Source organism: Sceloporus occidentalis, unplaced genomic scaffold (genome assembly GCF_023333645.1).
Source record: "Sceloporus occidentalis isolate IW3139 unplaced genomic scaffold, rSceOcc1.0.p SCAF_7, whole genome shotgun sequence".
Classification (NCBI taxonomy): Eukaryota; Metazoa; Chordata; class Lepidosauria; order Squamata; family Phrynosomatidae; genus Sceloporus; species Sceloporus occidentalis.
The window spans coordinates 1,448,495-1,473,956 of record NW_028316987.1 but is presented as its reverse complement, the minus strand read 5'-3'; the positions used below and the strand labels follow the sequence as shown (position 1 = coordinate 1,473,956).

Here is a 25,462-nt window from a genome sequence, read left to right as displayed (position 1 = left end):
AGAACTGCACATGAATATTTTCCTTAATGTTTCACTTAATTGTATTTTTTGCTCTGTCTTTGTTAAAAGATAAACATAAGGTTTTTTTTTGTTTTTGCTATTTCACTGTTAAAGTACTAGAGTAGCCATTTAATACCTTTATAGTACAGTATACTCAGTATACATGGCCTAAATACCCTGAAGGCACCAGACCCAATCTGATCTTGGAAGTTAAGCAAGGTCAGCCCTGATCTTGGAAGGGAGAATGCCAACAAATATCCGATGCTGTAGGCTATATTCCAGAGGAAGGAACTGACGAAACTACCTCTGAGTATTCCTTGCCTAAGAAAAACCCTATAAAATTCATGAGGTCACCATACATCAACAGGCACATTGAAGGTACGTGTGCACACAGCCACACAAAGTAACTAGTATATATAATATTTATATGTGACAAATTTCAATTTTGGTTGGTGTCCTGGAACTACCTTAACCATTAGACACAAACATGTATGCCATTTTAAATGGATTCTTTTAAAGTATCCCCCTTCAGACTTTTCTAGGCATCTTCCGCCTCATGCAAAGCAATCAATGCTGGCTGATCACAGGGAGTAGAGAAGATTGAATGAGATATCCTAAAAGAAGGTGTATCTAGCCTGCCAGAATGCTGAATAGTAGCACTCTATATCTTTTTTGCAGAGCTAGTGTTTGTGTAGCAAATTTAATAAGGGATATTTGTAGACTTCTTCCTCAAGACTGAAAAGAAGTAAAGTAAACCTCCAAATGGTAAAGCTACTCTTGTAATGACTATAATGTTGAAATTTGATATAAATATAGACTGTGTCAGGCAGGGAGAGGGACAGAGGTTGTGCTTGCATGTGCACACATAACTCAGCAGTCAGAATTGGCTTAAACCTTGCTTTTCTGCTTGCTGATCTAGGGATTGCTGTGAGTGTACATGTGTGAAGCTGAAGCTTCTCACATTCTTTAGAGATTCCAATTTGGATTGCTTCTCTTTATATGTGTATCTATGCTCCTTCAGATCTCCTGTCAATTTATGGCAATTCCATTAATTTCTTAGGATTTTCTTAGGCAAGCTTCTAGCAATGGAAAATCACAAGACGAGACACTGTTCCTTGTCCCACCTAATCAGCTGGGCTGGAGGAAAGCTTCAGAGGCAACACAGGTCACAACCCCAGGCCCATGGTCATAAACTGCACTCCTCAACTGCATAAACATTTATGTGGGGGCTTGATGGTGGGGGGCTATTTGGAATACCTAGGATACTTTCGTTACTGATATACAAAGTTTAAATTTTATATACACAAAGAACAATAAACTAGATTACTAGTAAAGATTAGAGTCCATTTGCCTTCATCCTTCAAAATGAGAGAGTGGGCAACTGCCTCACAACAACAGGGACTGGCACTCCCAATGTGAAGCACAGCAGGAGGGAATGACAGGCTGTAGTTGTTTCCTCCATGCATACTTTCTAAGTCCTCACAATGGGAACAAGTGATGTGTGGTAGCAGCCCAGAATGTATCAGAACCTACAGGACACAAACAGTATTTGGGAGGACTAGGCAAAAAGAAAGAGAAAGCTCCTTTGGCTGTTCAGAACTTCTTTGATGAGCAGCAAGAGCTGGAGAGAGGGAACAAAAAGGAAGTGCTGGCTATGTATAACCCATAGGTTGCATGTCCTACATCCCTGATAGTTGCTTCGTCAATATCTCAGGTGCTAGTCATGATCAGCTGGCACCATTTGGTATCTTAAGGCTAGTTTCTTCTCAGGAGTAAAACCCAAAGCAAGAACTATTGTGACAGGAAAAACATACATATGAAAAGTAGACCATACTTTATTTTCAACCGAAATCATGATCAAATATTCACAGACAGTTAGTTGGGTACATTCCTGTTCATTTGAATAGTGCTACTTCCTCCCCCTTCAACAGAGTTATGAGGTGTTTGCAGTTCTGCACTCAGAGACAAACAAGTCGTGGACAGGTGAGGGAAATGTAGGATGGATATGAGTTTAACATATGTGCTAGCATACATTTTGCACAATTTGTTATACACTCACACTTATCCCATGCAGTTTTGTGCACTACAGTTACTAGAAGTGCATATAAACACATTTGGTCCGGCTCTTCTGTTCTTGCACAGTTGCACCACAGTAACAGTACCATATTTCCTACAACTGATACAGACATTTTCACAAACATCCTTCCCCATGACATCTTAAGGCACGCACACTGCATTTCTTGCATATTCACTGCTTTTTGTACTTACCTTAAAAATACCTGGAGTAGGGTCATGGGTATAATTATGGGGGAGAAGTCATAATAAGGTCATTTCCTCCAATAATAATTCTCCACTACAAAATGAAATTTTATTTCATTCCCCAATTACCTAGTATTGCAAAGTGATACACTGTAGATCATTCACACCTAGAACACTTGGGTGTGTTTAGAAAATTCTGTTGGTAACTCTGCCCTTTTATTTGGATATCTAAACTGTATTTCTAAATGCTCGGCTGAATCATAAAGATACTGCAATTGCAGAAATTTGGAGACTGAAGGGAGAGGGGGAAGAATTCTTATTTGGGAGGATAATGTCCTCATCTTAACTCCCCTTCATAACTACATTCCTAGTGTAGGAATGGAAGGATAAAGGAAGGACATCCTGAAACATCATAGATGGGGAGAGATCATGGCTCTGTGGAGAAGCACATACTTTGCATGCAATTGCTCCCAGGTTCAGTTTCTTCCAGATTTTTCTTTTAAGGGTGAGGTAACCATGATGTAAAACCCTTTTTCTGACTGAAACCCTGTAGAAGCACTGCCAAGTCCGATCAGATAATAGCATACTACATAGATAAATAGCCGGGCCTGTTATAAAGCAGCTTCCTACATTTTTAGACATGGAAGGGTGTGCTCTCTAGGTTAAGAACATCAGTATCCATAGCAGGCAGGCACTGCTCTTGAAGAGACCAGGAGCAGAAGCTTAGGTTACCAGAATGTATGTCAGACCTAGCCAATTACTGTATGCCAGTCATGGGCAAATATTTCACATCTTCACTTGAACAGAACAGCACACAGAAGCTTACACTGTCTTGGGCTTTAAGATTCACTGTTCAGGCTCCGAATTTTCTGATCATTTTTCAAGCATAGTTATTTACCCTGAAACACACTCATCACTGCTATCCACACTTAGTCTAGCTAATGCCATGACAATAGATAAAGCTATATATATATATACACCAAACCTTGTTTAATGTGAGGCAGCTGGTGATGAAGGAATTTGTGCTAGAAATCTGTGCAAAATGGTGATTAATTTTCATACCAGTGCAGTGAATATCCATAATATCCACACTTAACAATTTCAAGTTTTTGTCTCTCAGACAACGTAAGGCGACTCTGCTGCACACTAGGCACATATCACTCAGTCTCTATAGAGTGCATATATCCAATACATATTTGTCAGTATCACGTGTTTTCACATTTGTGTCCACTTGTCCACTAGCTTTGTTGCATGTGCATGGGCAGTGTCTTTTAGGGACATACAAATGAGTGCAGCAGGTTTCCCAGGAATATTGTTCCTGCAGTTGACAAATCAAGTCGTAGGGGCCAAGTTGGTACTGCTCCTGGAAAAAGAGAAAAACAAACCATAGTATCTTATTACTGAGAAATAAGTCACACATTGATGGTGGTTTGTGAAGCGGAGGAGCAAAGCTAACTTTTGTCAATGGGCCATCAGTGAGTATTCATTGGGCATGGTTGTTCAACCTACTGTGAATTCACAGCCATTATATTCATTATATGACTTTGTCAAAAAAAATTGACAAAGATATAATGACTTTGTCAAATGTTTTTCTGAGATAAAGATATATGCCCTGACCACATTTTAATGATCCTCTGAACTAGTAAATACATTTTTAGAAAGGAATGTGTTTCAACTAAAAAGACTTATTTTGAGAAACCCATATTGGCTCCTAACATTCCAATGCATTTTGATTCTAGGTGACCACAGATCAATCATTTAACAGCCTCTTCTAGATTTTTGTCTGTCATCAACATTGGGCTGACAAACCAGATCTGCTTTTCTACTCTTTTTTTTAAAGTCAGGAACATTTGACCTCTCCATAGTCTTCCAAACCTCACCTATTCATCAAGAATTTTCTAAGATGATAGATAACAGCTTTTGAACGACTACATGTTCTTTCCACACAGTGAAATGCACATCATCTGGCCCTGGAGACTTGAATTTGGTTATACTGTATGCCATTCCTTCCATTTTCTGTGCACGTCCTTTCAAAGTTTCAGCTCTTCAGAGAGCTCCCTTAGCAGTCACAATGGCTTTTTTGGATAACTCCCAATCCAGTATGAGAAGACATTTATTTGAAAGCTTGTTCCCTATTTGTGACATTTTAATTGGCCTTAACAAACATATTCGCCTATTGTTACTTTTGGAAAATGTCTTCTGATATGGCGGTGGCTGGAGGGGGGGGGGAGAAATATGGCTGCTTGATGTTTTTAGATGGCAACTCCCATAAATCCCTCACCATTGACTATGTTGGCTAGAGCTGGTGGGAGTTGGAGGCCAAAAGAAGGGCCATTAGTTTCCCAATTCTGTTCAAATGGAATAAGATGTCTCCCTGCAGTTTTTTTCTCAGTATCGCTTTTATAATTTATAAACAGACACTGCTGTTTATGAAGTTTAAAATAAAAAGGAACAACAGAGTTCTCAGGTTTTAGCGAACTATCGACAGCCAACATAGAGCAGAGTGTTACATCCTCTGCTGCCATCCTCTGCTGTATTACCAGCTTAGCATTCTATCAGTTTACATCACATCACATTTGCTTTTCCGCCGTTCCTGCCAGGGGCTCAGGGTGGTAAACAGATTCTGTGAATGTCAGAGAGCTACCCCACTTTTTTATTCTTACAAGAACACTAGAAGATATAGCATGGTGAATGAATAGCAAACTGAGATGGGGAATCTTCTTCTACTGAGCACTCTCCCCTGCTCTTTCCTCTCTCTATTAATGGAGCTTCTCCAACTGTTTCTGGTTCTCAGCTCCTGGATGCTGCTGGAAGAAGAGACCGTGGGGTGAAATCCCAATGAACCTTTGTACCTGTTGTAAGGTGGAGGTGGTGCATCATGCACTCCTGAAGATGCCATTGCTTGCTCATAGGATGGAAGCCCCGGCGCAGTCTCAGGCTTTGGCTCCTCATCAAAGTTAGCAAGGGGTACCTCAGGATACAAGTGGTCTTGAGTCCTACCCAGAGAAAACACAAAGGAGTCTAAAGCAACCCACACACTTTCCCCATGGACTCTAGTTGTGGAGTTTGAAGGTGGGCAAAGTGGTTCTCTGAAGCGCCTTCTGTGCCCCCCTTTTAATTTGTTAAAAAATTGTTATTGCAGTTGACCATTAAAATTCAGCAACAAATTGCTAAATGTACATTTAGGGAAAGGGAAGTAAATGCAGTCTAGTAAATGAAATATACACAGTATCATAGCCAGTTTAGTTCTTTTGCGTGTTAACAGTCACTATTAAAACACATTTAAAGATTTTTTATGTATCCCCTTCGTACCCCCAAGAGCACGAAGGGCCATTTAAACTCAAAGCTTGGGAGTAGGGGTGGGGGTTTCAAGTGTGCAGAGAGGTCTAGGAGGGCTGCGTGTGAATGATCTATATGGGCTAAACTTTGGCCAAACAATATCCCTCTACTACCACCTTCTGGACATAACCAGACAAAAGGGACTAGATCTATAGCAATATAGGTGGCCTCATGGCCAGCCCTACCAAGTTATTCAGAAGGATAGCATGGTGTCAAAGGCCAACTAGAGGTCCAAGAAAACTAAAAGTCCACATTTCCCCCATACAGCTCCCAAGATCATCCAATAAACCATGTTAATTTTTTAAAAAATTAGTCGTAAGTTTTTTAACCGATTGTCTTTGGAAACTGGCTTGGGTCCTTTTCTGGGAGAAAGGCAGAATATAAACAAACAAACAAATATAAAATGTCCTGTCTGAATGCCCAAATGAAATGAGTAACCAGATGATTGTTATCAGTCAATTATGACTGGTATTGCAAAGCCATCAGTCTGATTATTGCCTTGAGAAAGAATGGTCCTTTTTGCATTTCACAGTCATTTAATTCCACCTTTTATAATTCCCACCCCCGCCACACTACATATGTTTGCCAAATGTGGATAAAGTTTCATGAGTCTGATGCAAATGTTTTATGTGAGTTTAGTCTTTAAGGTGCCATAAGACTCCATGTTGTTTGTGCTGCAAAGAAAGCAACACTGGCTATCCCTCTAGGAAATGAAGCTGAGCACATCTCAAGCTTCACTACCTTGAAAAAGCTGCATGTTTTCCACTGAAATATAACTTTTAATTTGTATAGAGATGGAAACTCCAAGTAATGACTATCATTTGGCTATCATCTGGTGACACTTGGTTATCATATGTGCCATGCACTGGCTGCCTCTGCCCAGCCTGCCATTAGCCATTCCCCATGGCACAGAGAAAGATCAAACACTAGACATTCCAGTTTTACAGTGGTTTCCTCCTCTTCTTATTGCTTCTTGTACAAACTGCACACATTTACACTATGTATTTGTACAGTGATTCTATTTTGGAACAACAGAAGCAACTGTGAACACCTTAATGAAATTTGAATGAAATAAAATGATAGAAAGGATTCTCTAATATCACCTTCCCCAATCTGGTGGCCTTCAGATATGGGAGTAGGCTTAACCCCACTTCCATTTTCTTGATCTAAATTCCCCCTCTCCAAAGCTGCTGTTTCTTCCACTGAGAAATGGTACAAGGAGAAATGCATAACCATGTTCCAGTTGATGGAGATCCAATTTAGATACCCATGAAGTCCGATCTAACTTGGGTCAAAATTTCTGGATAGTGTTTTTCTCTCTTTTCATCTCTTATACATACATATACACACAGAATCTCTCTGTGGACCTTGACCCATACCTGGACCGTCTCCTCTCCTTTGCACGGTATTTGACACAATACATTGCCACGACCACAAACATGACGGTAGAAACCAATGCCGCTATGAGGCCTGCCACTAAGCCAGACACATCCACACCTGGGGTGCCTGAGAAAGAAGGAGACTAGGTTAGTAAACACAGCAGCTGAGCTTGTTTCTGGCAACTCTGCCAGTAGTAATACAAGAAGTTTTATGTTTTACATTGATTTTAGTTTTATTGATAGTTTAATTATAAATCAATGTTAACTTTTTGTATGCTTTAGCTATACTGTATTTGTTTTAATTAATAGGCCACCCTGAGTCCTGTTTTTGGGAGGGAAAAGGGGGAGGTGTTATAAATAAAGTTAAAAATTAAATGTGTTAGTGATGATTAGCTCAAACTGAAACCCAGCTTACTTAATAATAAGACTAAGTGTCACCGGGAGATTCAAAGGATTATATCTTTCCTTGACTACCATGTTATGTTAGACACATATTAAATAAAAAGGGGACATGTTACTGCCCAAATGACACCAGTTGTATCCTGGAAAGGACAAATTTGGAGGAGAACAGTTTATAAAGGATAAAAGAGGGCCATATATGATTTCTTCATTCTCCCAGCTGATGTTCATATTCCATGCTAACCAATAAATAATGTTACATTTGCACACATTTAAACTGATAAATATATTAAAATGAACATCCCCCCTCGTTTCCCCAGCCAAGCTCACAAACTTATTGCAAATTCATTAGTTAAGAGGAAGAAAGATAAGCAAGTGCAATGGGGTTGTATCCATTGTAATTCTGTAGAATAGAAGAGTTTGTTCCTTATATGCAGAAGGGAAGGAGAAGCTTGGGGAACATCTGGGAGAAGTTTCTTTCCCTTTTGTTTTTGGATCTTTTAGCCAGCATGACCATTGGGCTATGCTGGCTGAGAGACTCTGGGAGTTATAGTCAGGATAAATAATGTTCCCAAGCTCTGCTTTGGGGAAGCAGAACAAGAGGTCCACCAGTTCTAATACTGCAGATTCAGCATGCAAAGACAGGCATCAGGGAAACATAGATAAGTGTATTCCCCTCCATTTCTCCCCCATACTCACTTGCTCCTCCTTTCCCATTGTGTGGGTAAGTCTCCCAAAACTGTTTCTGCAGGAGAGAACAAAAATGGAGGCAGTATTAACAGTACACTTCTGTGAAGCAACAAACCTAAATGACTTAGGTCCAGGATGCCTCAAGGACTGTCTCTCATCATCATCATCATCACCACCACCACCACCCCCCTCTCCCAATAGATTGAGGCAGGGAACAACAACAATTAACAGACAAACATCAGTTAAATCAGCCACACTACAACTTAAGATCTGACAGAAGGGCTCTTCTTTATGTCTTAAACCAGTGGTGGAGAACCTTTTAGCGACTGAGTGCCCAAACTGCAACCCAAACCCCACTTATTTATTGCAAAGTGCCACATCCCTCTGGATTTCTAATGACAAACTCTAGTGAAGTCTGTGTTGGGAAGATGGTGCGTGTGCCCAAAGAGAGGGCTCTGAGTGCCATCTCTGGCACGCATGCCATAGGTTCGCCATCACAGTCACATTAAAGGTGGTTAGGTTGCACACATAAACTGAAATTCTTTGCCTTGAGAGGGAATGTTGGCACCATCTTTGACAATATTTGCCTGTTTTTATTAAACTGTGGTTTTGTAACGTTACTGTATTTTATTTGTTTTAAATTCTGTTAGCCACCATGAATGGAGGATAAATGCCAAAATGACAAGACATACCTACATGTATAGTACATATACATATACATTTTGGTATTCATCATCCTGAGATTTGGGCCGTAACCACTCAATTTGCATCCCAACTATCCAAGAAAAATGAAGGTATCCTGACAGCTATTCTAATCATTGTAATAATTCTACTCCTACTAAATCAAGAATCCTGGATTCTCCCTTTGTTTACTCTCCCTTATGGATTCCTGACTTATCAAATGACCATGCCAACTAAAGATGATAGGCATTGTAGTCAAACACATCTGGGAAGGTACCAGACTGGGAAAGGTTGTTCTATTAAAACTAAGCCAACACACGTACACATGTTTCCGACAAAAATGGGAATGTGTGACCTTCAGCTGTTTCTGGACTGTAGCTTCTAACATTCCTTTCCATTGTCTATGCAACTCAGTGATACACTCTTCATCCCTTCTCTTTCTGTCTCATTTATCTTTTTGCCCTACTGTGGGGTGAATTTTGGATTTTAAGCTTCTTTGTGCAATGATCTCATCTTTTTGTACTTCACAAAGTGCTGTTGCTGTTTTTTTTTTGCTACACAATGTGCCTTCAAGTCATTATTGGACTTATGGCAAAGGTGGAAGGTGATCCTATCATAGGATTTTCTTGGCTAGATTTGTTCAGAAGGAGGTTTGCCATTGCCTTTCCCTGAGGCTGGTGACTTTCCAAAGGTCACCAGTGGGTTTCATGGCTGATCTGGGAATCAAACCCTGGTCTCCAAAGCTACAGTCCCACATTCAAACAACTATGCCACACTGGCTCTACACAATAAAAATAAAAACATGCAAGAAAACTCAAGGTTTTGGTTGAGAAAAACTGTACTGACCACCTTGATCGTAGGTAGGAGCAAAACTATAGGGTTCAACTGAGCTTATTCCCAGTAAACACACAACACACACCATCTGATCATTTGCCTCAAGTAGCAAACTGTCTTTGGAAACCCCCTCAGTACACAGCCTTTGGCTGCACTCCCTCAGCTTCTTCAGAGAGACTCTCAATTCTCTTCTCACATTTCCACATCAACATTTTTCATAATTACTGTCTAACCAAATGGCTGTTCAATTTAAAAAACCCAATTAGGAGAGTATAGCCCATTTGCAGACGTCAACAGCTTCTTAGTACAGAAAGGTAAGATCAGATCAAGTGGATGTCTCAGAACCTGACACTGTCAAACCCATTTCAACAACCCATTTCAACAGACATTCCCTGGGCCTTCAGTATTAGTGACTGTTCCACTTCTGATATGACAAATCAAAAGGGATAATTTTCTGAGTGATAGAAACACTTTAACTCACTAAAAGAGGCTGGATCCATTTAAATGCAAGCGTACAGAACTCTGGACTCCTTATGTAGCTCCAAAGTATTGCTACATCCCTGAATAAAAGAGTCTGTTTATGCCTTCTTTCACTGGTGGGAAACAGCACCAGCTTTACCATGAAGAAGAATTCAAAGATGCAGCCATGTTAGTCTGTAGAATCAGTATGTAGAGAGATCTTATAGCACCTTTGAGACTAACTGAGAGAAAGAAGTTGACAGCATGAGCTTTCTTAGATTTTAATCTACTTCAGATGCATCTGAGGAAGTAGCCTGAAGTCTACGAAAGCTCATGCTGCCAACTTCTTTCTTTCAGTTAATCTCAAAGGTACTACAAGATCTCTCTACATGAAGAAGAATGTGGTAATTGCTTCAGGCAGCAAAGGCTGGGAGACAGCAGTAAGATGTTGTAGGAGAGAACTGGGTGCCATGCAACTTGCTCTGCATCCCCAGAGTTAGCCCATTGCCTTCAGGTACTATGGAGAATCCTCCCCTATCACTTACTGTATATACTCATGTATACGTCCAGAAATTTAGGTCAAAAAATTGATCTGAAAAACCTGAGTCAACTTACCCATGGGTCAATGTAAGTACTGTATCTTAATTCTTATTTTAAAGAAAGAACTATCTCCTGGTGAAAGGCAAGAGTATAATCTATCTTGGAAGCACCAGTCTCTTCTACTCTCTCATCCATCCAGCCTTAAGAGTCAGCACAAAGAGCGATGTCTGCTGTAATTTTGTAAGTTCTTTGACATTGCTTTGCTTTGCTATATGCCCCTAAGTTTGACCCTTGCCTTATCCATGGGTCATATCAAAATCCGTAATTTCACCCCCAAAACGTGCCCTCGACTTATACATGAGGTTGACTTATATACAGCCAATTCAGCCAGCTTCTGTATATAAAATGGAAGACAAGACAGCCACTTTTAAAAAAAATTCCTCAGGCAGCAAACTGGCTTGGATCAACCCTGCAAGAGAATATTTAATTTTCAAAAGGACACAGCTACCATTCCAATCCACTTGGAAAACATGACCCCTTAGCAAAGAAAAATTATCCCCTCTGAGCCTAGAAGCAAGATGTTTGGTCTTATACATAGCCAGGGACATTCTTTCTTTTAGACAGCTTAATAGAAGTAGAGAAAAAAGTCTTGGTTAATAAATGAGAAGGGAAATTCCATGCCTGGGATGCTGGCATCAAAAGTGGAGTCCAGGGCCCCACATACTCAGAATTGAGTCCCAACTAACCAAAAGAAGCCGCAGAAGCCAGAGATGTTCTCATCAGGAAATCCCCCTTCTTCTTCCCTGGGCCTACCCCACCTCTTTCTCCACTACAGTTGTAAAAGCCATGGGGTAGTAGAGGGTGTTTCCAGAACTAAAAATGCACCAGGTCTTTGCGGGAGGTTTCCAAAAGTAGACATTACCACTTGGGCTCCTTTTTTTTTCCTGGCTGTGGCAGGCAATAGGAAAAATGGAACTGTGAAGCCCTGCTCTATTTCAATGACCCTTAAGTAGGACGATAAAGAACTGTGAGAAGGAAGAGCATTAGTGACAAAAGTTGTCCATCAACAATTAGCCAGCTAAGCAACAGGACCTGCCAAATGTGTCCTGTTACCAAGAGCAATAGGACACATGCCCTTCATATTTCCTTGCCACCATTTTAACCACATGGCTTCCTTCATCCCCAGTGCCTCATTCCTTCCTGTGGCCATGGCAGGACAGTTGAACCATAGTCCCCCATCTCATCCCATGTACCTTGCTCTGAGAGTCACCTCAAAGCAAGGTGTTTGGGGTCTGACAAGTTCTGGAGAGATTTTGTAATGGCTTTTTCCTCTTCGCTATGTTTGCCAGAACAGAAAGTGGCTAGGTAGGGTTCTCCAGAGATAGCAATAGCAATTACATTTCTATACCACTTATTAGTGAATTAGCACTGCCTAAGCAGTTTAACAATCTGTAAGCCAATTGCCACCAACAAGCTGGGTACTCATTTACTGACCTACAAAAGGATGGAAGGCTGAGTGGACCTTGGAGCCCTCCAAAATTGAACTGACAATGTTGTGGCTGAGGACCGGCATTTAACCACTGTGCCACCAAGGCTCATGCCATTCTCCAGACAGCCCAGCCAACTTTTTCCTGGTTGTGACATTTGCCATAGCCAAAGAAGGGCTAGCAATGCTCTCCAGAGCCATGGCATCTTCCTGCAAGAAAGACTAGGATCTGCCATTCCTTGTGTTCCACCTCATTCCATACCATCGGAGGACTGTCCTTGCTGAACAGACACACATGGGGTCACAATCTCCCCCATTATGATTTCCCTATCAGTTATAGTACTTTTTTTTTTACTTTTGCATATAAATTACCAAATAAAATCTGTCTCTTTCCCCTTTCGCTTTGATAATAAGAAAGTTACCTTTGTTTTGATAACGAACAAGTAACCCATGGTCCCTGGTAGGTTTTCCTTGCTACAGTAGTAGTTAGTCAAAATGATGGTATATAGACCAGTCCCAGTTCACAAATCATCAGCTGCTGGTCCTTGGAGAGTTTCCAGGGACTTTAACACAGGGAAAATTGGGGGAAAGTGGGGGTTTAAATGGACATTGTCCCATGAAAATTGCATGATCGCATTGAAGATTTTCACATGACGTTTAAAGAGGACTTAATAACCAGATAATACAGCAACAAATCATTCATGGAGAAATCCCATGAATGATTTGCTGCTGGTTATTACCTGGTTATTGCCAGGATAAGTCCTCTTTAATTGCGATGAGTGTGAAAATCTTCAACATGATAGCATTATTCTCATGAGATAATGCCCATTTAAACCCCCACTTTCCCCCCTATTCCATGTGATAAAGTATCAGGAAAGAAAAAAGTAGCCATAGCCAATGGGCAAAATTACAGTAATAGTTCCTGCCACAATGGGGGGAGGGGATGCTTAAAAAACAGGTCTAAGCACTTTTTTGATCTGGCACAATGCCCTAGTGTGACACAAGTTTGGGATTACTGTGAAATGAAAGGGTCACTAGATCCATCTGTGTATTGTCGCTCTAGACCAGAAAAATAATAAATTAGGGACTGTTGAAAGACATCAGCATTGGGTTCTAACTTTGTGGAAAGCAACATACTATCCCTTCCATAAAATCCAGGGGAATCCCCTCGTCTGATCCCAGGTGTCTGTTTTCAAAGAAGTACCTATGTTACTCTCTTGCAACACACACACACACGCACACACACACAAACACAAGGAGGAAGGGGTCCAGCTTCCCACACAACTTGCCTTGCATTTTTGAAGTTGCAATTCAGAATATGCACAGGAGAGGGCAACAGCCTCTAAGAAAAGACAGCTCTCAGTCTCAACAGCAGGCTTTAGTTCCTCATGCATCCCAATCACAAATCAGTAAAGGATTATTTTGCATTAAAACTGATCTTTGTTTCAGAGCTCAGACTTTTTTGTTACAACGGGGTAGCTTAACTATACTTCAAAAACCCAATTCTGAAAAATTAACTCTTTCCCAGATTTGGTAAAGTGAGGAAACTTCCTGGTAAATCACAATAAATCATTTGTCTATATGGGAAAAAGAAACAAGTGTTCCCTATGCAATCTAGAGCTGAAACTAAAAAAGATTCTGAACTGGCTCTAACCATATATGAAATTGTACCACACTACCATACAGCTATAATATATTGCACAGTTCTGAATGCTAATGTTACAGAGACTTGGCAATGAATTAATCATATTTAATAAGGCACATGATGACTGTGTCCTAAACAGTAGGACAGAAACAGACATGCAAGCAAGCACAGCACCACTTTTCAGAGAGAGAGTGGTGACATACTCCAACAGTTAATAGATTAAAACCATGTGGCCAAGCAACACCAAAAGAAAAGAAAAGAGAAAAGGAATGGAAGACACTCTGCTCTGCATATCTATTTAGGAGAGCATTCTGGCATCTTTCACAACAGAGAGCGCTAATGCTCCAAGCCAGGTTACTACAAAATCCCTCTATACATTATGGTGACTTTCATTGTTATAACTGACCAACAAACATTACAACTGCCTAATTAAACTACACACAAATTCAAACTTTTGGCAGGCTTAATTCTTATTTGTTAAAATTAATGAACACATTTCTCTTTCCTTTTCTACACCATCCTTTTTCCTTTCTTGTTAGAGCCAGATGCTTTCTCATAAACTGCCTTGAACAGGTACATCTCCTTTCCTGTATTACCTCAGCACCCATGTCTGAGCTCATCCTTCTAAATCATAGTATTACTAAAATATATCCTATCATTATATACCCCAACATATTATGGCAGGGCAACACCCTATACAACATCTGACAGCTGAGAGCATTGATTTTCAGGAGCAGTAGCCACAGCAAAATGAACAACTGTTGCCAAAGCAGCCCCCAGTGGATTCTGTGGAGTCCTATGTGATTCTCCCTATGCGCCCAAAAATTGTTCATTTCTGGCCTATATGCTCTTCCAGCACCAACCACAGATAATGGGAAGAGTGGAGCTCTTAGTTCCCTAGTGAGGATGAGACACATATTGTGACACATGGGAATTTTCTCCATGAATGCTGGACTGTTGATCTGGTCCTACAAGTGCCACTACATAGATCCAGGTGGTGAGTCACCACACTCCAGAAAACCATTTCAAAGTTCAGCCAGGTTGTGCACTGATAAACTGTGGACCTGGCAGATAAGAGTATTTACAAACCAGTTTGGTATGTTAGGACTGAAAGGGCATGACCATATGTGTGTTGTGTTCCTTCAAGTCATTTCTGACTTATAGCAACACAAAGGCTTATCATGGGGTTTTCATGGCAACATTTATTCAGAGTTGGTTTGTCACTACTTTCCCCTGAGACTGAAAGAGTGTGACTTACCCAAGGTCATCCTTTTAACTAATTACGTAATATGTCCCTACCAGTGAAAGTGAAAGTCCAGGGTTTGGGGGGAAATACTTGTTGTGCTATAAACCTCAGAATCCCCCATTTTATAGTCTAAAATGTAAGTCTTCCAAGCTTTGTGAAGAAGATAATCTTAGCGGAAGAAATAATTTGAGGTCAAAAGGGGGCAAGAATGGAGCTACAGGGGGCAAAATAAAGGCATTGCCCCTCAAATAAGAATCCTACCCTCTCAGATGAAATTTTCCTTCAGTCCTTATATGTCCTGCATTGCAAAGATTGAGACGTTAAAAATCTTTCATACCTCAAACTGATTATATTTGCTGAGTTCACATTCTGTTGGTTGCCTTGCCACCCGTTTTCTAGGAATGCCTCAACTGCATTTCCAAATGAAGTTTTAAGTTACTGCAATGTTAGAAATATGGGGACTGAAGAAAAGTTTCAGTTTAGAGGGCAGAATTCTTATTTGGATGGCAATGTTCTCATTTTGCCTCCCACTTCCCCCAGTAGTTACATGGGTGCAGCTATGTTTCGATAGAGAGGCTGGAATGTACGGAATTAGAGGAGATAGTATATTTGAAGGAGAAGAGTAAAATTGGGTGGGAGGATTAATACTGGGCACTTTCTAGAGTAATTTAACCATACTTCTTAAGTTATATGCATAATACTGGAAACCTATCAGGATAAACCAAGGTAAAAGAAAATCTGAAGAGTCATAAACCGACAATATTCCAAAAACCACTGAAAATTACAGCTGGAATTGCCTTCACAGTATAGTAACAGGACTATGTGAAAACCGGTTTCAGTACAGTCTTTCCAGTTCAGTGAAGTAACTCTGTTCTTGGTGGCTCTTTCAAGAAAACCAACATGCAAAACAAGCCTTGACCTAGCCACAAATTTCCTTTAGACAAGCATCACAGGCTGCTGCTTCTGGTTTCAGTCCCTGCCTCCCATGCCAATGCATAGTTCTGTAATAAGAAGCCCGAGGCCTTATTTGTGGCTGTTGACAATGCTAGGAATCTCTCTGTACTGAACTTCCTAGACGAGTCTTGGCAGGGAAAACTGCACTTAAGACAACAATGTCCTTTGCTCACCAGTTCGGAACCAGCATTGCTTTATTTATTACCTTCTCAGAGTAATAGGGAAACTTGGCTCCTTTTAGTGCCACAGAATTCAAAACACACAGGCTAGTTCAGATGCAGCACTGACCACAGGGAAGCATTATGAGAAAGAAAATAAAAGACTAGTCACCTCCAACCTCGCTCACATACCTCCCCTTAACCTGGTATAGCTGAATTTTTATTGGGGAGGAGAATACCTCCACCTGTCCCCCTGTGGATATGTGCTTCCCACTATGGAAGGGGTGGACAACTTAAGGCATTCTCATGGTTATTGGGCTGCAACTCCAATAATAGAATCCTAGGGTTGGAAGAGACCCCAAGGCCATCCAGTCCAAGCCCCTGCCATGCAGGAACTCACAATCAACGCAGCCTCGACAGATGGCCATCCAGCCTCTGTTTAAAGACCTCCAAAGAAGGAAGCTCCACCACACGCGGAGAGAGCGTTCCACTGCTGAACAGCTCTTACTGTCAGGAAGTTCTTCCAAGGGGCGCATTCCCACTACAAAATAAATAAAATTGCTGATCGGTTTAGTTCCCATTTGAAACTGGTTCCTGTCGCAATATGATCGATTCCTGTCATGATAAGTAAGGCAAACACACAAAAAATGATTTTTCCAGACACTAGTTTCTTAGCAGTTCTTTTTAAAAGAAGAGTGTTCAATAAGTGGGAACAACAGATCAGAGTCGCGTCATTCTGGAGGGGAGGGACTAATGGCAAAGGGGTGTTTACTATCACCCAGTTTTTGGTAGATTCACCATTCCCCCCCCCCTCCTCGGTGCTGCCTTTGTGCTTGTGGTGCGACCTATGGGTGCATGTGTTTTTTAAAAATAAAATTCATAGAAAATTCGATTCATTGATGTTGCAACTACTCGCAAAGGCAAGTAGTTGCAAAACCAATAAATCAATTTTTCTATAAATTTATTTTTTAAAAAAGACCCCTGCCATGCCTGGATTGGATGATCAGGGATGGCAGGGGTCTGGATGGGACCGTGGGGATCTTTCTCCCCCCTGATCCAGGTAAGACGGAGGGGGGAGATCTTTGCAAGTCCCCTCCAGACCCCTGCCAACCCGATCCAAGCATGGCAGGGGTCTGGATGGGACCCCCACTTCCACCCCTTGTCCTCAGCTTACTTCCATTGATGCAAATCAAGTTCAAAGTACAAAAGTAATTTGGACTCAGTTAACTCACGAGGAAGCAGAATCTTGCCCTTCCCAGTAGCTTCAGCCTCTCCTAGCTTGTATGTTCTTTTTAATTGGAGTAGGCCCTTGGTATCTACTAGGGTTTGGTTCCAGGAGCCTCCAAGGATATTAACATCTGTGGATGTTCAAGTCCCATTAAATACAATGGCATAGTAAAATTGTCTCCCTTGAATAAAAAGGCAAAATCAAGGTTTGCTGTTTGGAATTTTTATATATATATATATATATATATATATATATATATATAGAATATTTTCAAGCCATGGATGCTTGAATCTTTGGATAAAGAATCTGTAGACACAGAGGACCAACTGTAATGACTTCTGCCATCTTCGCCACAGTTTGATGTTGCTTGGCCATATATATCCTGGTTTTTATCTATGAAATGTTGGAAGGTATGTTGTAATCATTCTAAACCTGCAGCTAAACTTGGCACATACAAATTATAGGCAGATTTCATTAACCCACTTTGTTGGCAATGAATAAATAACCACCCTCATCGAGTCCCAGTCTAAAACCTGCTCCACTCCCTGATACTCAACTGTTTTAATGTCGTCTTCAAAGACTTCACGGGCTTCCTCATAGTTGCAAACTTCTTCGATGCATTCACGCTGCAGATTGTCTGGGACAATCAGCTCAAAATCCCAGTGGTTGTAAAGAGGCTTACGGCTCAGGAATCTGTGTGCCACTGAGTCATCCAAGAACACTGAGAAGTGGAAAAAGCAGGCATTATCTTCAAGTTCAAAGCTATTTTTTAAACTACAACTTCCAGAATCTTTCAGCCAGTTTCTGGCATACAGCAAGAAAAGTTCTGGTATACAACAGGCAACGGCAAACCCCCTCTGAACAAATCTTGCCAAGAAAACCCCATTACAGGGTCACCACAAGTCAGGCAAAAAAAATTAAAAGCACACAAGAAAAACAACCCTTATTTGAGGGTTGGAAAACTTGTCCTTTATAGGATTGGTAGGTATCCTTTACAATAAGGTATGTCCCATATTTTAGAAATGGAAAGAACCCACCCGGATTCCCTGTGATTGGGTGGGATATAAATAAATCATTTATTATTGTTGTTGTTGTTGTATTATTATGTTTGTAATGTTTGTTTATATAGAATGAACAATCCTGTATTTTTAGATATAAGCCCTTTATAAAAACAGAAATGTGTGCGTTATGGTGATCCTAAGGTGACCCTCTCATGACGTTTTCTTGGCAAGATGCATTTGCCTTCCTCTGAGGGTGAGAGAATGTGACTTGGCCATGGTCAACCAGTGGGTTTCCATGGTGGAGCGGAGCTTCAAACTCTGGCCTCCAGAGTTGTAGTCCAATGCTCCAGTCACTATACCACACTGCTTCTACATAAAGGAAATATCCCTGGGAGCTTCAGAGTGGGATGTGAGCTCATCGCTAAGCCTTTAAGGTCCAAGTGCTTTCTTTTTCTGTCCTTGCTTGTTATCAGATCTTGCCAGACGATCTGATATCAAACACCATGAATGTGCCTTTGTTGCTGATTTGCTGTCCATAGGCACATGCCTTCCCTTCAAGGTTGAGCTTCTGTGCTGGAACTCAAAAACACATTTTCTCCTTGTGGAAATTCAACACTTCCCTACCATATATTGTATCTGCTTCCACATGTGGAATGTGGTTCTGCAAGCATTGGAAGCTATTGCCTGTTAATAGTGGACAATTATGGCAACCCTATGTGACATGCACATTTAGCGGTGAGAGGGGTTGTAGAGCTATGTTGCTCATGCTTGCTGCAGCTCTTGGGTTTAGCTGGCCTTTTCAATAAAAGTAGGAGAAACTGTGAAGTATAGTGGTTAAAGGATCAGCCTATGACTGAGTAGAAGTGAGTTTAAATTATAACTTATCATGAAGCTCACTTGGTGATTTGGGTTACTCAGAGTAACAGATCAATAGAAAGGCAACCAATGTTGAGAAAGAAAGAAAGAAAAACCAATTGGCCATAAAGGAAAACAATTTGCAAATCTCAGCTGAGATCCCTTCTTCGGTGAAGGATATTTGGATCATTGGAGAAAAAAGTGGAATCCTCAATAGTTTTCTGACCATAGATTTTGATAACATGTAAACTGCCCCCCACCCCCCCACCCCCCACACACACATTGCCAGTAAACCACTTGTTCAAATTACCTCGATCCTCTAAATTTTTCTGGAGTTTAGGTGGCGTCTGGAAAGAAGCAGAGAGAACAGCTGCTACAGCTTGGAACAGCAGGAGAAGACAGGGAGGACTCCGCATGACAGGCCCTGAAGAGGGAATGTAAAATTGGTTAACAGAGGAGTGGATGAAAGAAGGTTCTGACAAGTATTTTAAGGCAAAATTTCCCCAAAGCTTAGAGGAGTTACTTGTTGGATGATAACATCCAGCATTGCTTAACCATATGGCCTGTGGGCATGCTGGATGGAGAATTCTGGACATTACAGTCAAAGAAAAGTCATCTTTCCAGGCTGTGATTCCTCCTGTTATAAAACCAAGCCTTTCACCCACCAATTTTCCTTTGCATCAGGGTGCAGCCCTCAGGCTAATCTTAAAAGCCCTCTACAAGTAATCACCTCAGACCTCTAGCAAAAAGGATTTCGCTCTCCCCTGGCAACACACCAGGTATATATCCCCAACATTTCACAAATGAATTCAGGACACATGTGGTCAAGCAATATCAGAGTGTGATCAAGATGGCAAAAGTCATTACGGAGGAAAAACACACAAGCTACGAGAGGCTACAGGGGTTTGCTTTTGCCTAAATCTACAGGGAAGGGCAAGATTCTGCTCCTCCTTTCCGCTTCCTGTTGCTGAATTAATTGAGTGCAAAACAGTTTTGCTCTTTGAACTCAGTTAGTAGCAACTGAAGAAAGCAATGGACAAAGTGGGAGGAGGATGAGAGACCAGAGCTTTTTAAAAGCAGCTGGGAAATTGGGATAACAGAGATTACTCAAGACACTCCCTGCCAGGCTGAGACAGTTGGAGGGCTTATGAATATGCAAGGATAAAAAGTAGAGGAAAAGGTGACAGAACGAAAAGAAAAGAGGTGGCTTTACCCATGTTTGGATCCACCATCATAAATTATTATTGATCCTGAGAGAATGTAACTCTTTCCAGAAAAAAAATCTTTACCCTGTCTAACAATTATTAATCTTATCAGGCTGAACATCAGCTCAGAACTGACTATGGTGACTAAACTTGATGGGAGTTACATCTGGAAGGCCACAAGTTCCCCAATCGTAAAGTACAAAATAGGTTGGCTTTTATACATTTCCAGATTGCTGTTTGTCGTGTCTGATAATATAATGTCTATGAATGAAGCAGCTGGGAATTTGATAAGAGATGAAGACATTGAATAAGTAGGAAAGATAAATCTCCTTCCATGTGGTCCAAACCAGAAGAATCCTTCACTGTATACAATTACAGCACTACGATTTCACTTTAACTATTGTGGCTCTGTCCTACGGAATCCTAAGATTTGCAGTTTAAGGAGGGATATCTAGAACTCTCATCCAGAGAGCTCTAATGCCTCACCAGACTACAAACCTCAGTATTTCCCAGGATGCAGCCATGGCAGTTAGATGGAATCATAATGCCATAACTGTATAATGTAAAAAGGATTAGTTATTATTGTACTTATTTTCAACGTGCATTTGATGCTCACGACACACCTCAGGCAATCTGTTTAACAGAAATTTGCAAAAATTTAAGCTTTTAATGGCACTGCACTAAAGTTTATCACCTGCCAACTGTTGCAGATCAAAGTGCTATTAAAATAAAAAGAAGCTGTATCAAAAGTTCATAACCATAAATGTGCTGGAATACTTATGAATATGAAAATGAATAATGCATGAGTAAACCCATACACTCACCGATGACATTATCTTTCTATGGTGATGTGAAGGTGTGCTTCTGTGAGACAAGAGGCTATGCTGATGGCAGCAGTGCTGCTAGTAGCATCTCTCATAACAGACATGTTTTTGCTAAGGATCCAGACTAATTGTGAAAAACAGCTACTGGGCAGCAGCAGTAGTGCTGGAGGGGTTATACTGATGGAAGATCGTTCAGAAATATTAGCAGTAGCACTATAGCTAACATTTGTTAGTGCTGTGCAGAAGGAGGCATGTAAATCCCCTTTGAATGTTTTCTGCCATGAAAACCCTAAGATGGGACAATCTAATATGAAACAAGAGATAGTATCTGAGGATGACACTCCCAGGTCAGAAGACACACAACTACTGAAGTTCACTACTCAACTATGAGTAGTGCTGTGGCTAATGATGCAACTGGACTTCAGTCAAAAAGGTGTTCAACTGTTGATGTGCTCTGAGGTGAAAGGAAAGTCTGAAGCTGCATAACACACAGGACCATAGAATGTGAGAAGCATGAATCAGGGGAAGCTAGACATGGTAAAACAAGAAATATAATGTATAACCATTGCAATACTTGAGGTTAGCGAACTAAGTAAAATGGACAGGAATAGGACATTTTAAGTCAAATAATTACACAATGTTTTACTCAGGAAATAAAAATCTAAGAAAAATTGGATGGCATTAATAGTGAGAAGAGACGTGGCGAAAGCATTCAAAGGATATAATGCAAAGTTTGATAAAGTAATATCAGTAAGACTTCCGGGAAAACTTATCAATATAACCATAATCCATGTTTATGCTCCAACTACAGAGGCAGAAAAGAAGAATTTGAAAGACTTTATGTTAGAGTCTAGGAGGAAACTGATCACACACCTTATTACAGTCCACCCTTGGCTTACGTGGGGGATCTGTTCTGGACCCCCCTGCGTAAGTCAAATACTGCACATGCTCGAGCCCCGTTCAAGTGAATGGAGCTCGTGCATGTGGCGGCGTGGCAATGCGGTGGCGCATGCGTGCCAGAGGCGCACGCCTCATTCATCTGAATGGGACACGCCGCCCCTTGCGCCCTGCATGCTCCCACGTGGCTTTCAGCATATGGCGCGGGTGCACTGTACATACATAACTGGAAGATGAAGAAACTCAATTTTCCCTGCAGAAATAAAACAAGGAACAAATTGTGGCACAGACAAGAAACTGCTAATATCAAAAATTAGAGCGAAGCTGATAAAGAACACTAAGCCAACCATTGTGCCAACCTGAAGAGCATTCCTGTAAATATCATGTAACAATAGATTTGAACTATTAATCCTAATTGACTGGGAGCCAGAAGAACTCTGGACTGAAGCCAGGAATATTGTCAGGGAGTAATTCAAAGATACTATCTACATCAAAAAGAAAGCAAAAGCTCAACGGAGGACAGATATAACTCTTTAAGGAGTCAAGGAAAGATGAAAATCAAAAGTAAAAGATGACAGAAATAGAGTCAGAACCCTGAATGCAACTGTTCAGCAACTTGTGTACTGGAACAAGGAGAACTACTGTAATAAATGCAGAGAAATAGAAGATGACAACAAAAAAGGAAGAACGAAAGATCTCTTTTATAAGATCCAAGATGTGAAAGGGAAATTTAAACTAAGAGTGGGGATACTCTACAACCTGCAGGGGAACACATTATGTGACCAAGTAATAATAAAAAGACAATGGAAGCACGGCACAGAATAACTATATAAAAGAGATGAAAGGATGATAGATTTTGTCCTGAAATAAATGAGTTAGACTTAAAGGTGTTGCTGGATTCCTTCCCTCTCCCTTTCCCTTGTTATGATGCCACTAGATAGTCTTAATTCCAGTAGTGGAACTAAGCTGTGACACATAAGGCAGGACCAGGAAGGAATCCACATCATTTTCCCAAATGAATCTGAAGAAATTACTTGATATCCATAAAACATAATGCTAAAATAAACCAGTTAGTCTCAAAAGTGTTGCTGAATTATTTAATTTCCCCAATCCTTTCCCCATATTTTATATTGAAACTGATGAACATCCCTCTCTAAAAACTACCAAATGAGTTTGTGTAACAAAACATGAATCCTATTTTCACCCTTCTGCATGTCCATTCTTAAACATGAGTCCTGTTCTTAAGGCAAAAAGAAAAGGCCAGGCTATTCTGTTTTCATCCCTTTGCCTCTTGGAAAGGCAAAAAGCTGGCTTTTTGCCTTGAGATTTATCAAGCAAGTTAATAATTTGCAGCCTGATTTTGTACTCATAAGTGTGTTCAGCAGAGCTGCCATTTGTGTGAGAGTGTCCCAGGCTTTGCAACACAAGAAATAATGTCATAAAGTAACTATCCAAATGCATATTGCTGTATTGAAGTCTTTAAAAATATTTTGCTAGTATTGCGAGCAGCTGCTTGGATAACCTTATGCAGGGACTGACCCTATCTTATTTATTTAAAACTGGCTACTTTCCCTTGTTGCTTCTATTAGTCCCCAATAGTTAATGTTAAAGAAAGCTAAAAAGGAAGAGGGAAAGCTTAGACTATAACTAATACTTAATTGTTATACCAAAGATAGTCTATTTCTAGCTCTCTAGATATTGTTGGTGTGCAAATCCCATCATCTCATTCTATTCTGCTGATTGGGGCTGATGGGAGTTGCACTCTGGCAACATCTGGATGACCAACAGTTGCCAACCTTGATTAAAATATTCCCTTTTAACTGTCAAGTATTTCACCTGAGTTATCTTTTTAGTTTGGCTACATTCTTGTAAGACATGTGAGTTCTGTTTTCCCCATAGTGCCAACGTTCCCAGAGCTATAAATTAAAACAAACCATTATTGTATCTTGCAGGGACTGGAAGAGAAGTCCTTTAGGTAACAGGGTGGAACCTAAGGTAGGTATTGCTGTGGATGTCAAGTAGACTAGGCACTTCCTACTGAGATTGGGGTGGTTCTTGGAGCAAAGATTTATACAGTTTTAAAGATCTTACATTCTAACAGAGCATAATGACTTCTGCCATAACCAAGAGATGAAACTAAAGCAATATGTATCTTCTTGGTATATGGCTTTTAAAAAAATCACTGCATTCCATCATTCACGATATCTTGAACTCCCCAGTTTCTGGTTCGATGAGCCATAACATAAATAGATTATAGTAACCACTTTAGAGTCAGAATACATTCTCAAAGCCACTGATCCCATGTGAAGTACACTTAACCAAAGTAAGTAACCAAATCTGAACACAATGGGATCCACTTCTGAGTAGATGCGATGAGGAATGTACTGTTAAAATACAGTAAGAAGATTTGGTACCCTATCTATTACAACATTCCAATGTTGTTGGCTTTTATTCTAAACTAATTTGTGTGAAGTCTTCCTATAGCCATTATTATAAGACGATACTGAATTTAATTTTGCCAGGCATGTATCTCTCAGTTCTGTCTGAAAGGGAACTACTGCAGGGGCAATAGGACCAGAGAAGAATGAAAAAGCTATTAACTGTAAGAGGTCTGTCACTTGCTTTGAATCCAATCCTGGAAAACCAAAATAATTCCCTTCAGGTCACAAAGGCATAGAAGAAAAACAAATGAGGGGGAAAAACATACATATTGGAAAGCAAAGTGTTAAAAAGAAAAAAGAAGCCGGATCTGTTTGAGAACTGCCAACTCACCTGTGCGGAAATCGTAGGTGGAAAGCAGGTAGATCAACTGGACGAAAGAACCAGGCTGTTCCTTAAACCTTTGCCACTTGCCCACTCCAGTCTGGAAAAGCAGATTTGAAGAGATAAAATGCTATCCAAGCATCAAGTAGGTGAAGGGTAAAGGAAGAGATAAATCTTTATTCCATGACCATTTGGAATGGCAGGGAGTAACCGAAAGAATGCTAATGTCTCCTGAATGGAAGCAGGAGCTGCCAGAGCTCCAGGTAAAGGAAGGTGGGTGGGTCTGAAGGTCACACAGAGGAGGAGACACAGGTAAAGCCAGGCAGGGAGGGTAGTTCATTGTAGGTGGAGAGTAAGGCTGGGCTGCCAGAATTCCTGTGAGTGGGCAGGTAGCCTTTGCTCTGGCTGTAAAAGTTCATCCCATCTAAAGAAAGTCTCCTGCAGTCACAAGATCCAAACACAGCCCACAGTTTTAGAGAGTTCCCTGACAGTTAGGAAGTATTCTTATCCTTATGTACACAGCACAAGTCCTTTAAAACACATCTCAGTGCTCACGTCTGAAGAGAGGTAACTCAAACAAGCCCCATCGCTCTCCTCCTCTTCTTTTTCTGAAGCTTAGG

General features: G+C 40.7%; 1 protein-coding gene across 1 annotated transcript; it reads right to left on the bottom strand.

The window, feature by feature from the left end:
* Positions 1–1,844: 1,844 nt before the first annotated feature.
* On the bottom strand, positions 1,845–24,992 carry PRRG2 (proline rich and Gla domain 2). Its single transcript, XM_089531591.1, has 7 exons — positions 24,852–24,992; positions 19,464–19,577; positions 17,855–18,018; positions 8,076–8,121; positions 6,978–7,104; positions 5,112–5,255; positions 1,845–3,622 (listed from the first exon to the last, which is right to left on the bottom strand). Exons 2-7 carry the CDS (start codon positions 19,567–19,569, stop codon positions 3,592–3,594), a joined length of 618 nt encoding a protein of 205 aa, XP_089387717.1. The 5' UTR covers positions 19,570–19,577; positions 24,852–24,992; the 3' UTR covers positions 1,845–3,591.
* Positions 24,993–25,462: the final 470 nt, after the last annotated feature.

Bases quoted from the DNA above. Each gene is read 5' to 3' on its own strand.
- PRRG2 (XM_089531591.1), bottom strand. From the start codon at position 19,569: ATGCGGAGTCCTCCCTGTCTTCTCCTGCTGTTCCAAGCTGTAGCAGCT. The intron at 18,019-19,463 runs GTAATTTGAACA...TCCACTTCTCAG, and splicing joins GAAAAATTTAGAGGATCGAG to TGTTCTTGGATGACTCAGTG. The intron at 7,105-8,075 runs GTGAGTATGGGG...CTTCTTTCTCAG, and splicing joins CAATGGGAAAGGAGGAGCAA to GCACCCCAGGTGTGGATGTG.